General features: G+C 64.9%; 1 protein-coding gene across 1 annotated transcript; it reads right to left on the bottom strand.

Annotated features, from left to right (window-relative positions):
- Positions 1-927: 927 nt before the first annotated feature.
- GPR153 (G protein-coupled receptor 153) lies at positions 928-11164 on the bottom strand. Its single transcript, XM_036064490.2, has 6 exons — positions 10949-11164; positions 6970-7438; positions 6169-6598; positions 4430-4622; positions 3735-3919; positions 928-3590 (listed from the first exon to the last, which is right to left on the bottom strand). The coding sequence occupies exons 1-6, from the start codon at positions 10953-10955 to the stop codon at positions 2925-2927; spliced, it is 1950 nt and encodes a 649-aa protein (XP_035920383.2). The 5' UTR covers positions 10956-11164; the 3' UTR covers positions 928-2924.
- Positions 11165-14086: the final 2922 nt, after the last annotated feature.

The following is a 14086-nucleotide window of genomic DNA, read 5'->3' as shown; positions in this document are numbered from 1 at the left end:
ATGCGTCCGAAAACGAGGTCATTTCTGTGCTCGGACTCTAGCCCGGGGTCCCGGTTCTCGAGGGGCAGCCTGGGGTTGGGGGACAGGAATCCCGCGCCGAGCCCCGGAAGAGATCCTGGCACTTCCAGTTTGAAATTCAGAATACACACAGGGCAAACCTGTGAAATGGGTATAAAGAGACCACGAAGGTCCAAATTTCTCCCACGATGCCTGCTTGGGTGCATCTTTTGAACGACAAATACCGACTTTCTATAAAACATTTCCCGTTTAGGAGTGCCCCTGCTTTGCCTGTGTGCTAAACCCGTTCTGGTTAGGCTGCGAGGGGAGAGCGGCCCGGCTCCCCCACTCCACCCATCAGGCTCTTTGGAGCACAGGCGGGGAGGGGGTCCCGGCTGTGGCGGTCCTGGGGCCGGCCTCTTGGGTCTCCGCCTCCTACTGCGTTGGGGGGCGACTGGGGGACCGGGGCAGCCGCACTAATCCCTCTGCCAGCCACTAGGTGGCGACCTTACGCCGCGGACCCTGGGCGCGGCCTCCGAATTCTTACCGGAGCCCGGAGCGGCACAGTAGGTCCGGCACCAACCGTCCCCCCTCCCCCCCCCCCCCCCCCCCGCCTCGGCCCTACGCTTCCTGCCCTCCTGAGCCAACCTCATAGGGGCTACACGCCCCTGAAGCCACACCTGGAGCCGCGGCTGTAAGCTGCCCTTCTAGGGCTTCTTTGGTGCCCAGCCCACAGCTCCATCCTGCAGCTGCTCCAGGCCAGTCTCACTCGCTGGGTGGGGCTGCAGCAGTTGCATAGAAAAGGGGCACCAACCCAAAGGATGGCGCACTAGGAGGGATTCCGGACCCAGAGGAGAGACGTTTGGGGGCAGCTGGCCAAGCAGTGCTGCTCTATTCTAGAAAGGTGTTTCCATGCAACCAGCCTAGGAATGCCAGGTGCAAATCATAGGAAGTTTTTATTGTATCCTGTACAGAAGAGAAATGCTCAGTTGTCAAAAAACTACAAACGGATCCCTGGCTCTGGGTGGGTGGTGATGTGAAGACAGGGCTCCCTCCCCTGTGAGCCCAGGGTCAAGCTGCTTATGAATGCAGCAAAGAGGCCTAGAGGCTCATGAAGTGTGAGAGGGAGCCCCAGGCTCCAGGGTCCTCCGTTTGGGGTCCTCCCTCCTTTTTTCTTTTTTGTAAAAACCAGAACTGGAGGGCCTTTGGGGTACCATGTCTCCCTGCAAATATTGCCATTGGATACGAAGTACACAGAGTAAAAACCCAATGTGACAAATGGGCCGGCCTGAGCAGGGGTGAGTGGGTGGAGGGGTGAGGTGGGGGGAACGACACAGTGGCTAGCTGAAGATCTCTGCCCCCACATGACAGGTTGGTCCTTGAAGGCACAGCGTTGATGGCCAGAGGTGGCGCGTCCCATGGCTGAGGCTGTACTGCAGCTTCCCGCCCTGCTCACCTGTGGCCAGCTCATCCCTCCCATTGCCCCCCAGCCAGCGACTAGGGGGATCTCAGAAGCAGAGATGGAACCAGTCCGCTATCCTTCCGCCCCCGCCCCCCAGGGCCCTCTTCTGGGGCTGACACCCTGTCAGCTGGGTGAGGAAATAGGCTTGGCCACAGGCGGGAAGGTTGGGGGCGGCCGCAGAGCAGGAGGGAGCACAGTGCAGGCCGGCTCCGCGCAGGCCCTGGGATCTGCTCCAGGTTTTCCTGTGTAGGGCCATTGTGCCGAGGCAGGGGCCAGGACGAGACCACCTCTGCATTTGGCCCTGTCCTTTCAGCTCAAGATCACAGCTGTTCCCGGGCCTCTGCTTAGCCTGATTCTAGGGTGTCTCTCCACGGAAGACCCAGCAGGCCCCTCCCCAAGGCCCATGGCAAAGCCTAGGCTAGCAAGGGCTCTGCCCAGGAAAGAGAGCAAAGAGCCCTGCCCCCGGGGTGAGGGGGGACCCTCAGCAGGGACCAGGCCTTAAACCCAGAATCTGGGAGACCTCTAGGCCAGGACCCCTGTCCCGGGGGCCTCAAGATAAGGAAGCCCATTCTCCCTTCGCTTCAGTTCTTGCCCATCATGGACCCACGACCTTCATGGTGGGAATCCTAGAGGTGGCTGGCGCGGTGGGGAGAGTGAAGAGGGCGGGGACACTAACAGTGGTCAAGGTGGGTGATGGTGCAAAATGTTGTGCTTTATAGCCGGGGTGCGGGTGGGGGCCAGGGGCACTGAGAGTGGGAGGCCTCAGGTGCAGAGGCCACAGCAGGCCACACACTGAAGACTGACCCCCACAACGGACCCACAGAGGGCCCTAGACGCTCTCACACCCTGTCCATGCAGGGGCCGGTGCACACGGACCAGGAGACTTCTCCAAACAGTCCTGAGAGTTAATATGGTCACCTGCTCATTACAGATGGGGCAACTGAGGCAGAACTGGTCAGCAGGAACACCTGCTCAGAGAGCTTGTTTGGGCTCTGAAGACCCCTGTGCTTAGAGACCCTCTGTACCCTGCCCCCCACTGAGGTGAGACAGTTAACAGTGCAAAGTGGAAAGCAGGGTGCAGTCAGTCCCGTGGCTCCTGCTTCTGCAGGGCTGGGCTTTGTTCTGTCTGGTGGTGGCCCTGCCCCTGGGCTCCTTGCTGCCACCCCCATCCCCCCAGTCCCGCTGCCCAGGCACATCAGGGCGTGCAGAGCCCGCCTTCACCCAAGCCCAGCCTCGCTCTGCCCCGTGATGCGCTACCCAGCAGCGGTCCAGGGCAGCCGCCGCCCCTCCAGGCAACGCCCCCGGCTCAGTCACGCAGGGAGGGCTGGCACTGGGCCAGGCGCCGTCGGCAGGCCCCGCGTGGCGCTGCCCGGGACCCGGCCTGGGTCAGCGTGGCATCTTTGGTGCTTTGGTCCCTGCGGGCGGCCCGGCCCGCGGGGCGCGCATGGGGACGCGCCGGCAGGCCCTAGGACGCGGAGCCCAGCGAGTCCGAGTGCAGCGTGACGTAGCCCGAGGACTCGGAGGGCGAGCTCAGGAAGCTGCTGGTGCTGCCGGCCCCGCCGCCGCCGCCGCCCGCCGCGCGCAGGCCCCCGGGCTCGCCCCACGACGCGCTCAGGCCGGTCCTCAGGGGTCCCGCGAGCGCGCGCACGGCCGGGCGCGGCCCGGGGCTCCGTTGCGCGCCGCCGCCGCCAGGGGGCGCCGCGTCCTCGCCGGGCCGCGCGCAGTCGAGGAAGGGCCCCGGCGGGGCTGGCGGGCGGCGCAGGGCCTGCGGCTCGCTCTCAAAGGCGGTCAGCGCGAAGGCGTCGGGCAGCAGCGAGGCCGAGGCGGAGCGGGCGCCGGGCCCGGGCCGGAGGCGCGGGCTGCCGGGGGGCGAGTCGCGGGCGCGGCGCGGGCCGCCGTCGGGGGCCGGGGGGCGCAGCGACAGCAGGCTGTCGGCGGAGCGGCGGCGCGGGCGGAACGGGGGCGCGTCCTCTGCGCAGGCCAGCAGGCTGCCGCGGCGTCGCTCAGGCCCGGCGGGCAGCACCAGGGCGGCCAGGTCCTCGCCCGAGCCCCAGCGCGGCAGGAAGGCGGGCAGCGGGACGGCGGCCCACACTTCCGCGTCGTCGTGGGAGAGGCGTCGCGTGGGCGGGACCTGTCAGGACGGGCGGGGTTAACCCGGGCTGCCCTCCTGGAAAACGGGGACCGACGCGCGGCTCAGAGAGGCAAGGCCTTGGGGAGATCCCGATCCTCCCCACCCCCCGCATTTCCGGCGTCTGGAGCCCGGCCCTGTCCCTACCTGCAGGTACTGCATCTTGTCCTCCTGCAAGGGCCGCAGCGGGTAGAGCTGGGGCAGGCCCCCCTCCAGGGCCGAGAGCTCATACTTGGCCATCCTGTCCAGGGCCACAAAGTCACCTCCATAGCTGTAGTCGAGGGAGGGCTCCAGCACCAGGTCCGGGGGGATGCCACCCTCCAGGCTGGTATCTGCAGGGTGGGGCAAAAGCTTAGGGCGTGGAAACCTGAGGGCGCCGGACAGTGAGTTCTAGGGACCCTCAGAGACACACAAAGGGCGGGAGGCTGGGTTCCGATCCTGACTCTGCCACCTTTTAGCTCTGGGACTGTGGAGATCACCTGAGCCAGGTTCCTCCTCTATGGGGATGGGATGTGATGTTACCTGGTGAGCTTTGGTGGGGGGACTAAATACACATAGGGCCTGACCATAGCAAAGCCTCAACCGAGGGCAACACTGTTATTGCTGGGGTGAGACGGCACCTGGGTCTACGGGAGCCCCCCGGAGAGCCCTAAGGGTGGAAGCTCTGTGGAACGCATTCAGTCTGGTGTCCACAGATCCTGCCTGGGACAGCCAAGCCGGGCAGGAGAATGCCCCACAGGACACTTAGGTCCCTTGGGGGTTGAAGCCCATGGTCACCTGTGATCCTGCTGACCTCACCCGGGCACCACTCTCCCCTGGGGCCGCTCCCAGGCCGTCCTCACCATTGTCTGAGTCCTCATCGTTAGCCATGAGGGCCACGCACTTCTCCCAGACGGCTTTGAGGTCGGCGCGGTAGCGGTCGCAGGCCCAGAGGAATATGGGCAGCAGGAGGGCCTGGGCCACCGAGCACCACAGCACACACAGTGCCATCCAGGGTGCCGAGGCGTCCGCCCGAAGGCTGCTGAAGCTCACCACCTGTGGGCACACGGCTCGGCCTGGCACCTGGCAGGACCCCCGTCACACAGCTTGCCCCCCCAGCCTCACTCCTCCCACCTGCCAGAGGAGGAGGAGGGAGACAGAGCTATAGGCTCCTGGGCAGGAAAGAGCCAGAGCGTGAGCAGAAGTCCCTCTCCACCAAGAGCTGTCGGCTGCCAACATGAACAGCCACAGCCCCGTGTGTGCATGGACAGCCCTTCACAGAGTGCCTTGCCCCATGCCAGCTCATGACTGCCCGAGGAGAGAGGCGGGGGCATGGTTTACCAACCCCTTTTTGGGAAGAGGAGACTGGGGCTTGGAGAACCAGGTGTCAAACTTCCCAGTTCAGGGACTTTTTTGCCATCCCCACTCCTCTGTGGCCAAGTGGCCTCCTTGGCCCTACCCCTACCCTGGGGGGCACGGGGGGTCTAGGTCTTGGACCTCAGAGGAGAATCAAAGGAGTTTCTGAGAATCAACTGGGGAGCCTTTGGGTCCCTGCCCAAGGACCCTCACTCCTGTCCCAGGAGAGTTCATTCCCCCACCCAGAGTGACATTTAATTATTCCCCCATCAGAGCAGAACTGGGTGTGATACACTCATCATGCTGGTTCTGCTGTATGAGCTGTGTGACCCTCAGAAAGGTGCTGAACCTCTCTGGGGCTCAGTTTCTTCATCTGTGAAATGGGCCAAGAACACCCCAGAGAGTGAGGTAAAGATCCCAGACACCATAGCAGGCCTGCAGCATGGAGCGGGGTCCATAAACTGCACTCCCTTCCGTGCCCTGAAGAGAAGCTGGGGAGGCTCTTCCCCCACGGCCGGCCCCTTCTGATTCTGCAGTTGTATACACGCTCCTTCCCTCCATCAACACGGAGGCCGGAGATGCGGGCCCCGGCTGTACACAGAACGCAGCACCTAGGTGGGGGGTTACTGGGCCCACTGAGGGTGGGGCCACAGGGTGCCTGGGACTGCATCCCGAGTGTGTCCCCCGACTCTGAGGCTGCAACCCCACCTGCCACCTTCTGGAGCTGTGTCCTGCAGTGACTCCAGGGACACAGCCCTGCCCAGCTGCTTGGACAAGGTCTCTGGCTGGTCCTTGCCCCGAAACCCCTCCCTACCCCACTCCAGAACTTTCAGGGGGTTGGGCTGGAACCCTGTGGGTGCAAGCGCATGGCTACTGAATCCAGACTTTATTCTTGGGCCAGGTGGGTATGTGACTTCACTTTCCACACCCTCTGATTCGAATGGGCCTCACCTTGGTGAGGAATGTCCCCTACGGTGTACCACAAAGATCCTGGGCTCCGCAGTCCCCTGACATGGGCTCAAGTCCTAATACAGCTGCCTTAACTTTAGGTAGGTCATGGTACCACTCTGAACCTCAGTTTCCAAATCTGTAAAATGGGGATGATGATAATGCCGCCCCCTCCCTCCCTCCGAGGACTGGATGGGAGGATTCAACCACCTGATGCCTGGAGCACGCCCAGCCCCAGCGCCGTCCCAGAGCCCGCGTCCCCGGCCAGCCTCCCCCACCCGCTGACAGTCTCACCCACCAGCACGGGGAAGCCCATGAGGCAGTCATAGATGATGACGATGGTGGCCACCAGGCCGGTGATCTGCAGCGAGGTTTTGGCAGGCTCAGAGCCATCGATGGAGGAGCGGCGCTTGCCCTGCGCATCCTCCACCACAATGGTGGGCACGGTGAAGGCGCGGTGGCCGGCCCGCGGCCCCACCTGCCCAGCCAGGGTCTGGAAGAGGGCGATGCCGGTGCAGACCACGCCCATGGCCACACTGCCGCCCACCAGCAGCAGGAAGCAGACGCCGAAGCCGAGGCCGATCTCAGCCACGATGAAGCGGCAGCCGTGGGTGTAGAAGCGCTCACTCGTGTCGTGCCAGCCGACGGCAGGCAGGGCGGACAGGATGAAGGACACCATCCAGATGCCCATGACCGTATGCACTGCCTGCTTCTTGGCGTTGCTCAGCCTGGCATGAGGTGGGGGCAGGACCGAGGTGTCACTCCCAGGGTCTTCCCCGAGCCCTGGGGCCCTGCAAGGGATCCCCAACTGCCCTGGCCCCCTGGTACCTCATCGTCACGGCACGGCCAGCAAAGTGGGGCCTGTCCCTTGCACAGGGGATCCTCATGCATGTAGTCACACGTCCCTCCCACCACGCATTTCCGCACTGGACACTGACAGAGTAGCCCTTCCTGAGCCTCTGGGCTGCCCGCGCCACACCACGGGGGGCGTTTCTGCACACGGGTACCCCAGGTGGCCTCTGTGCCCACTGCCCACACGCCCCCCTCTCTAAGACCACCAGACGCCGAAGTGCAGAGGTGCGCGTGCCCGGGGGCTCACCGGTAGTTGACGGGCCAGCGGACCATCCACATGCGGTGGTAGGAGAGGGACGTGACGGAGAAGCAGGTGGCCAGGGTGAGGGTGTAGAAGGTGGAGACAAAGACCTTGCAGAGGCCCTCGTTCCACTCGTAGTCGGGGCGCTGCCGCCGCAGCTGCACCACGGCGTACGTGGCGATGGGCACTGCCACGTTGAGCATGTGGGTGGCCGCCAGCGTGCACAGCAGGAACTCTAGCGGCTTCCACCTCTTCTGCTTGGCTCCCACACTCAGGATGCCCCAGGCGTTGGCCAGCAGGGAGAGGCCTCCGCACGCCAACCAGCCCACCGCACTGCCGGGCAGCCGCCGCTCATCACTCATGGTGCAGACGGGAGCTGGCCGGCAGCTGAGACATCCTCCTCGGGGGCCAGGCCCGGGCTCGGAGCAGAGGCCCTCACACGTGGTGGCTCGGAGACACCGGGGACCGCGAGCATCTGCAGTGGGGGAGAAGCCAGGGAGTGCTCAGAGACTGTCCCTCTGGCTAGGGCATCAAAGCTCTCGGGCCTCCTGGGAGTGGGAGAGGGAGGGGCCCCCTGATGCACCATGACCTGTGCGGTCCTGACTTGGGCTGGGCTGCTCCGCCCTCCTCTCTTCTCCGGGGCCTCTAGCCCATGTCCCTGGCACACCAGGGGACTAGCCAGGGGTGCCCAGTAAGTGCAAACACCCTCCCTTCCACCCACTCCTGGCCAAGGCGTGGAATCTGGGTTTGTTCCTGGGTTACGCTGCATTACGCTGTGGGTCCAGGTCTGGCGCACAGTGTGCGCTCTGGGGAGGCCATCAGTGCTATGCTGTGGATGCCTGGGACAGCATGGGCCTGGAGACAGCCGAGGGACCAGACCTTGACCCCCAGGAGGAACTGCCGATAGCCTATGGCCACGAGCCAGGGACACAGGATGTTGGGCAGAATGCACACGTTGCAGAGGCAGTCCATCCTGCCAGAGAGCCGGGCTCTAAGTCCCTCCCTCCCCCTTCCCAGCCCAGCAGCCCCAAGCCACGCCCCTGTGCCGAGCACGGGCTGGTCCCTCTGATGTGGGGCCCCACAACAGGTGTCTCTGGCCATAGCCTGGAGGAGGCAGCGTGGGGAGAAGTACAATGCTAAGTGAAGGCCTACTGTGTGTTCTGCACACTTGGCCCTTTTTACTCCAGAGCCCGTTTAATCTCACTGGTTGCAATTCTCTTGCCTCCAACACTTATGAGCACCTACTGTTACCAGACACAGCCATGTGATCCCCCAGGGGCTGTTACCCAGCTTGGAATGGACAGGCCATGGCAGGCCCCTGGCTCTCAGGGCAGGTGAAGCAGTACCACTTGGTCCTGCTGCCAGGCGCCGCTTCTTGTCTCGTCTAGGGTTCTTTGGGTCTGTCTGTGGCCTGACCCCACCCCCCACCCCGATACAGAAGGATCGCTCAGGGATGAGTCTCATTCATCCCTGTGCCCCTGCCTCGGGCCTGCCCAGACCCCTGACCCAGGGGAGGAGTCTATTCTGGACCACACCAGTGCTCCTTAAGGGCCTCCTAGGGGGTTGGGGGGTTTCTGGGGACAGGGAGATTCCTTCCCAAACAGGCTTCTGCTTACAGAGCATCCTCCTCTTCCCCACCCCAGATCCAGTATGGGAGGTGGGGCGGCCCCATGGGACCCTCCACCAGCCATTGCAGAGTCCAGCAAACCTCTCTGACCTCAGCATACAGAGGCCACATGGGGTTGGGTAAAGAGCTGCTAGACTCTCGCCCGCCCGCCAGTTATAGACTCAGCTGGGCCTTGTTTTTCTCATCTGTAAGCTGGACATGATAGTACCCACCCGGAAAGGTGCTGCGAGTAGTGGACAAGCTATGTCATGGGACGGAGCCAAGTACACGGTAAGCCCTCAACGAATTACAGCCCATCCAGCTCCCTGAGCTCTGCTGCCCCTTAGGGGCCAAGACACTGAGCTTGGGGGTGTGGGTAAGCCTCAGACCTGTGGGTAGACACAGCCACCCGAAGCAGAACCTGGGATAGCCCAGCTTTGGGGTGAGGAAGCCCAGGGGGGTCCAGAGCAGGCAGGGTGTGGGTGCTGCTGTGGGCCAGAGACTGAGACACCAGTGACCTGTACATTGTCAAACAGGAAGCTGGATTCAGCATGCACCTGGTGGGCCAGCATCTATTTCCACCCGCATTAGGTCTCCTTGGCTGTCCCATCGGGAGGCCTTCCCTCAGAGTCCCCACAGGCTCTGTCTGGCCCCCGTCACCCGGGGCCCTGTTGACCACTGGTGCAGGGTGGTGGGGAAGGTGCCACAGGGGGCAACTGGCAGAACCTTTCATGGTGCCAGATCTGCCCCCTGCCTGGCCTAACAGTGTCTCACTGCAGGCAAAGGCCCTCGGTCTGTGGGCAGCAGGACGTGACTTGCCTGGAGAGGGAGGAGGCAGTGGGAACGGGCACACTCCCAGTTAGTGTCCCCAGAGATGTTGTGTGATCAATACTGACATTATCCCCATTTTAAAGACAGTCCAGCAAAGACAGAGAGAGGTTAAACCATTTGCCCAAGCTATGAAGTGTCTGAACCAGGACCAAGCCCCACTTTGCTGACATCAAAATCCTGGCCTCAAACCCAAGCCCAAACCCTAACCCAAACCCAAGCAGGAACAGGCATTTTTTGTTCCTTGAACCCCTGCAGGGTGGGTCCTGCTGTTCCCATATTGCAGATGGGAACACTGAGGCTCAGAACCCAGAGCCACACAGGGAGGAAGTGCGAGGGCCGGGTTTGGAGCCTAGGACTCCTGAGAGCGGTGGTGCTGGGATGGGGGAAGAATGCCACTGCGGGGTGAATACCAAGTCCTCCAAATGCGCAGTGAGAGGGGGCCAACGGTGCAGGGACCCCGAGACCCCTTCCTCCGGGCTGATCAGGCGCCTGCTGTTCATTCCCCACAGGGAGCAGCAGACGCGGAGGGCCAGACCCCAGACTGGGCTCCAGCCAGTGCGGTCCACACCCAGGTGTCGCCGCTCCCCACTGGGAAGTTTCTTCCGCAATACACTCAAAGCGTCCCCCCAGCATTTCAGGTTGGGGCTTCCTGCCTCCCCCAGATCCCGGAGCCCCTCCTTTCTCCCCTCCCCCCACAGCACGTCGCTGGGCGGACTGCAGGTGTGCCGGGCGTGGGACCCAGCCGGCCCAGAAGCCTCTCCCCCCCACCCCGCAGGGTCTGCGGGCGGGGCCCTGGCGTGACGTCACGGCCCCGGGCCAATGAAGCCTCGCGGCCCCAGGGCTCTATTGCGCAACAAAGAGAACCCAGAACTTGAAAGGATTCCCCGGGCTCCAGGCGGGCTCCAGCTGCACCCGCCCAGCTCGCGTGGGCCTGCGCCCCGGCTGTCCCCACCCCCAGCTGCGCCTCGCCCGCGCTGCCACCCATCGGCCCGCGAGGCCCGGCCCGGCTGCCGCCCAGGGCGGGGCTCGGGCGCGGAGCCTCCGCATCTCCGGCACGCCCCCCGCCCGCCCCGCCCGCCCCCCGATCCCGCGGGCCCCGCTCCTCCGTGCTTCGACACTCCCGCCCGACCCGGCGCATCCCAGCCTGCCGGTCCCCAGCGGGACCCCCCCAGCCCTACCCAGCCCCGAGGGCGCGTCCGAGCTACCGCCCGGGAGCCGGACGCCCCAACGGATTACTCTGGGTAGGGGTGGGCCCAGTACCCCTAAACTGGCTGTCCCCGCTCCCTGCAAGCGGCGCTCCCAGACCCGGAGGCGGGGAGGACGGGGGGGAGAGCGGGGAAGAGGCCAGCCTCAGGGAAGTTACCCCGGAGGTCCCCGAGTCGGGGGTGGGGGTGCGCGGCCCTCAGGGGTGCCCGCGGCCCCTCGGACAGACCGTGAGAGCAGCAGACCGCAGGCAGTCCCTCCGTGCCCGGAGCCCTCCCGCCGGGGGTCCTCCCTCCCGGGGTCCTTCCCACCCAGCCGTCCTCGGGCCCGGGCGGCGGCGCTCACCCTGCATTGGGGGGCCCGGGGCTCCTGCTCGCTGCTCCCGCCTCCGGCTCTGGCTGCGGCTCACGCGCTCCCCGGCCGAGCGCGGGCCGCCGGGGGCCGCGGGGGTGGCTGGCGGCGGAGCGGCCCGCGGGCCGGGGCATCCTGGCGGCGCCGCCCGGGGCCCGCACGTTCCGCTCGGCTCAGCTCGGCCCGCCGCCCCTCCCTCCCCTCGCGCCGCCGCCGCGCTCGGCTCCCGCCGCTCGGCTGGCTGCGCTCGGGAGGCCGGGGGCTGGGGGCGGAGCAGGGCGCATGCCTCCGCCCCGCCCCTCGGACCGCCCCGCCCCCGCCCCCGGAGGCGCGGCCTGCAGCCGCGTCCGTCTGTCCGTGCATCTGTCGGTCCATGGTTCCCCAGCCTCCCCGCCGCCGCGGGACTGAAGCCCCCTAGGGAGCGCGGCCCCCCGCTGCCGTCTCGGGTCGGTCCACTGCCCCGATGTCGCCTCCAAGCCCCCTGGGAAAGGGAAGGCCCAGAGCTCTGGGGGCTGGCAGGTCAAGGGGGCCTGGGGCCAGAACGGACAGCGGGAGCCTAGGGCCGGGGGTGGGGGGCTCAGGGAGGCTTTCCCGGAGGAAGCCACATCCAAGGTGAACAATAGGGGTGGGGTGCGGAGTAGCCTGAGGATTAGATACTTCCAGGAACTGGGGAGTTTGTCAGGATCAAGGGGCTGGGCAGTAAGAGGTAAGGTTGGGCCAGTTAAGGATTCAAACTTATCCTGGGCCCGGGGCAGGGTCCACCATGGGATGGTGACCAGACCACAGGGCTGCCAGGTGGTTTGCCCCTCCCCGCCAAGGGCTCAGAAATGTTCTCAAGCTGGAACCAGGATAGCGCAGCAGGGAGAGGCCGGGCCTACAACCCAGAACTCCTGGTCCCGATCCCCCTCAGGAGCTACCCCCCTTAGCACTCCTGGCGGGCGCACAGGCCGCCACCCATAGACATCTAGAGGGAATCCTATCAGTGTCCTCGATTGGGGGCCTCTGGAGACCTCTGGAGTCACAAGAGAGTGATTGCTGGTATCTTGGTCTCCCATCCAGGCAGCGGACCCTGCCTGTCTCCTATCTCTTCTAGAACGCCCATGACCACACACCCTGGGCACAAGGCCTCCAGTCACTCTGGGCTGTTGGCATGGCCCTGCCCTGCCCATGCACCTGCGAAGCATCTATGAATGCACAGCTCAGTGTCTGGGGGAAGGGGGCACCTGTCCGGCAGGACCAGCGAAATGCAGCCAGTGCTGCCTGCTCCGCTCCACAGCCCGGCACCCGCACTGCCCCCGCCCCCGCCCCCCCCCCCCCCCCCCCCCCCCCCCCCCCCCGTCTCCATATCCCAGGAGCAGCTGGGGAGTTAGGAGCAGCTGTTAGGAGACCCAGGGTAGGCCTTAGGGTCAGTCCTCTGAGACAAAAGTAAAGGTGTTTGTATCCAAAGGCTCCACAATGAAGTGGGGCTGGTGAATGGGGGGCCTTGGGCCATGCGCTCCGTGTGTGGCTTCTGGGCAGTCAGGACCCCTAGTGAGCCCTCCGTGGACGGGCCAGCTCCCTGACCAGGGGGCCCTGGTTATAAATAGGCCACCAGCAGTGGGAGGCTGGCACAAGGAGGCTGGTTATCAAGTGTGACATTTCTAAGGCAAACACCTGTGATCCAGTCATCCCTAGCCTTTGGCCACACTGCTGCCCCGCTAGCGTTTGGCCCCCAGCAACCCCCCCACCAGCCCAGCTCACCCACTACTGCCTTTACTAGTGCCCCTGCCCTGGGCTCAGCTGGCTCTGGGGACAGGTGGGAATGGGCCTCCAATGGCCAACCCGGAGGCCTCGTGTTAAACGCTTTGTTAGCCTGGGCTCCCCCCAGCTGCCCCGGGAAGTGGATTTTAGGTACCTGGCTTGCCCAAAGCCGCACAGATGAGTGGCCAAGCCAAGACTGAGAAGGACGTAGATGCCCTGGTGCCCCCTTCCCTCGGGGAACCCAAGGGCTCAGACACTGCCGTAACCAGCTCTGGTTTCGCGGAGCACGGTCTGGCTGGCCTGGGCTGGGCTTTCTGCTGCACGCGCAGGGCAGGCCTCCCGGTCGCTCCCAGCCCAGGCACCGCCATCGCCTTCAGGAGGTCGGCACGGGGCACGGGTGGAGCTGGGGCGCCTGAGGGGGTTGCTGCCGTGGCCTCATGTGGCGTGTTCCCTCCCCCCCCTTCCAGGCAGGAAATAACCCCGTCAGCCGGGACGGAGGCCTGAGACGGATTCCAAAGCTCTTGGCGGGGGTTTCTGCACATCTGGAGCCCCTCCTCGCTCTCTGGGGCGGGGGAGCCTGTGCGAGGCTGCAGCTGTTGTGGTCGGTCTCCATCTCCAGGCTTCCAGGGTGAGCCCGAGTTGGGAACGTTCTCCCACCACCGGGTGTGCTTGGTGGAGGAGTCTCCTCAGCTACGGGTGGGGGTGAAGGACGGACGCCCGTAGTGGCCTCAGCAGCTTGTCTGCCCCCTGAGGCTGCGGCCTCGGTGCACACACAGGGTCACAGATGTGCACACGCGCGCACGCACCATCATGCATGGGCACCATTCACACACACACCACCCTCAGACCCCCCCCACGAGCCTTCCCAATAACCCGTTGGCCTGACTGGCTGGGGGTTCCCACGACAGGCACGGGGACCCTGGCACCAGCTGGGAGGCTCCTTCTAGCAAAATCCCTGCCTCTTTCTCCAGAGGGCCAAGGTTCCAGCGCTGCTTCCACTGAGAGGTGGAGGGAAGCCAGGGCAGGGCTCCCATGTGCTGAGCGTGCAGCAGCCAGGCTGGCCTCAGCTCTCTCTGCACATCACCTCCCTGAGTCCTCGAAAGCACCGTCCACCCCGCCTACGGGAAGGCGACTGGGGGCTCAGAGCTGGCATCTTGCATAGGCCAGAGAGAGGGCAAGTGGGGGGCTGGTGCCTCCAGGCCAGGACGTGGAACCAGGGCCCTGGGAGGGAAGGGGTGTCCTCTCCAGCCAGCACCTGAGTTTTGGGGTACACGCAGGGATTGGTACCCGGGGGGGGGGAGGGAGGGGTGGGCCCATGGAAGCCTCTAGTCCCCGCATCAGTGCCCACCAGGAACGCAGCCCCCCAAGACAAATGACCACCCAGGACCAAGG

The sequence above is a fragment of the Halichoerus grypus genome, chromosome 5, assembly GCF_964656455.1.
Source record: "Halichoerus grypus chromosome 5, mHalGry1.hap1.1, whole genome shotgun sequence".
In the NCBI taxonomy this organism is placed as follows: Eukaryota; Metazoa; Chordata; class Mammalia; order Carnivora; family Phocidae; genus Halichoerus; species Halichoerus grypus.
Note: the sequence above shows the minus strand (reverse complement) of the source record. Positions and strands in the feature narration are given on the sequence as shown.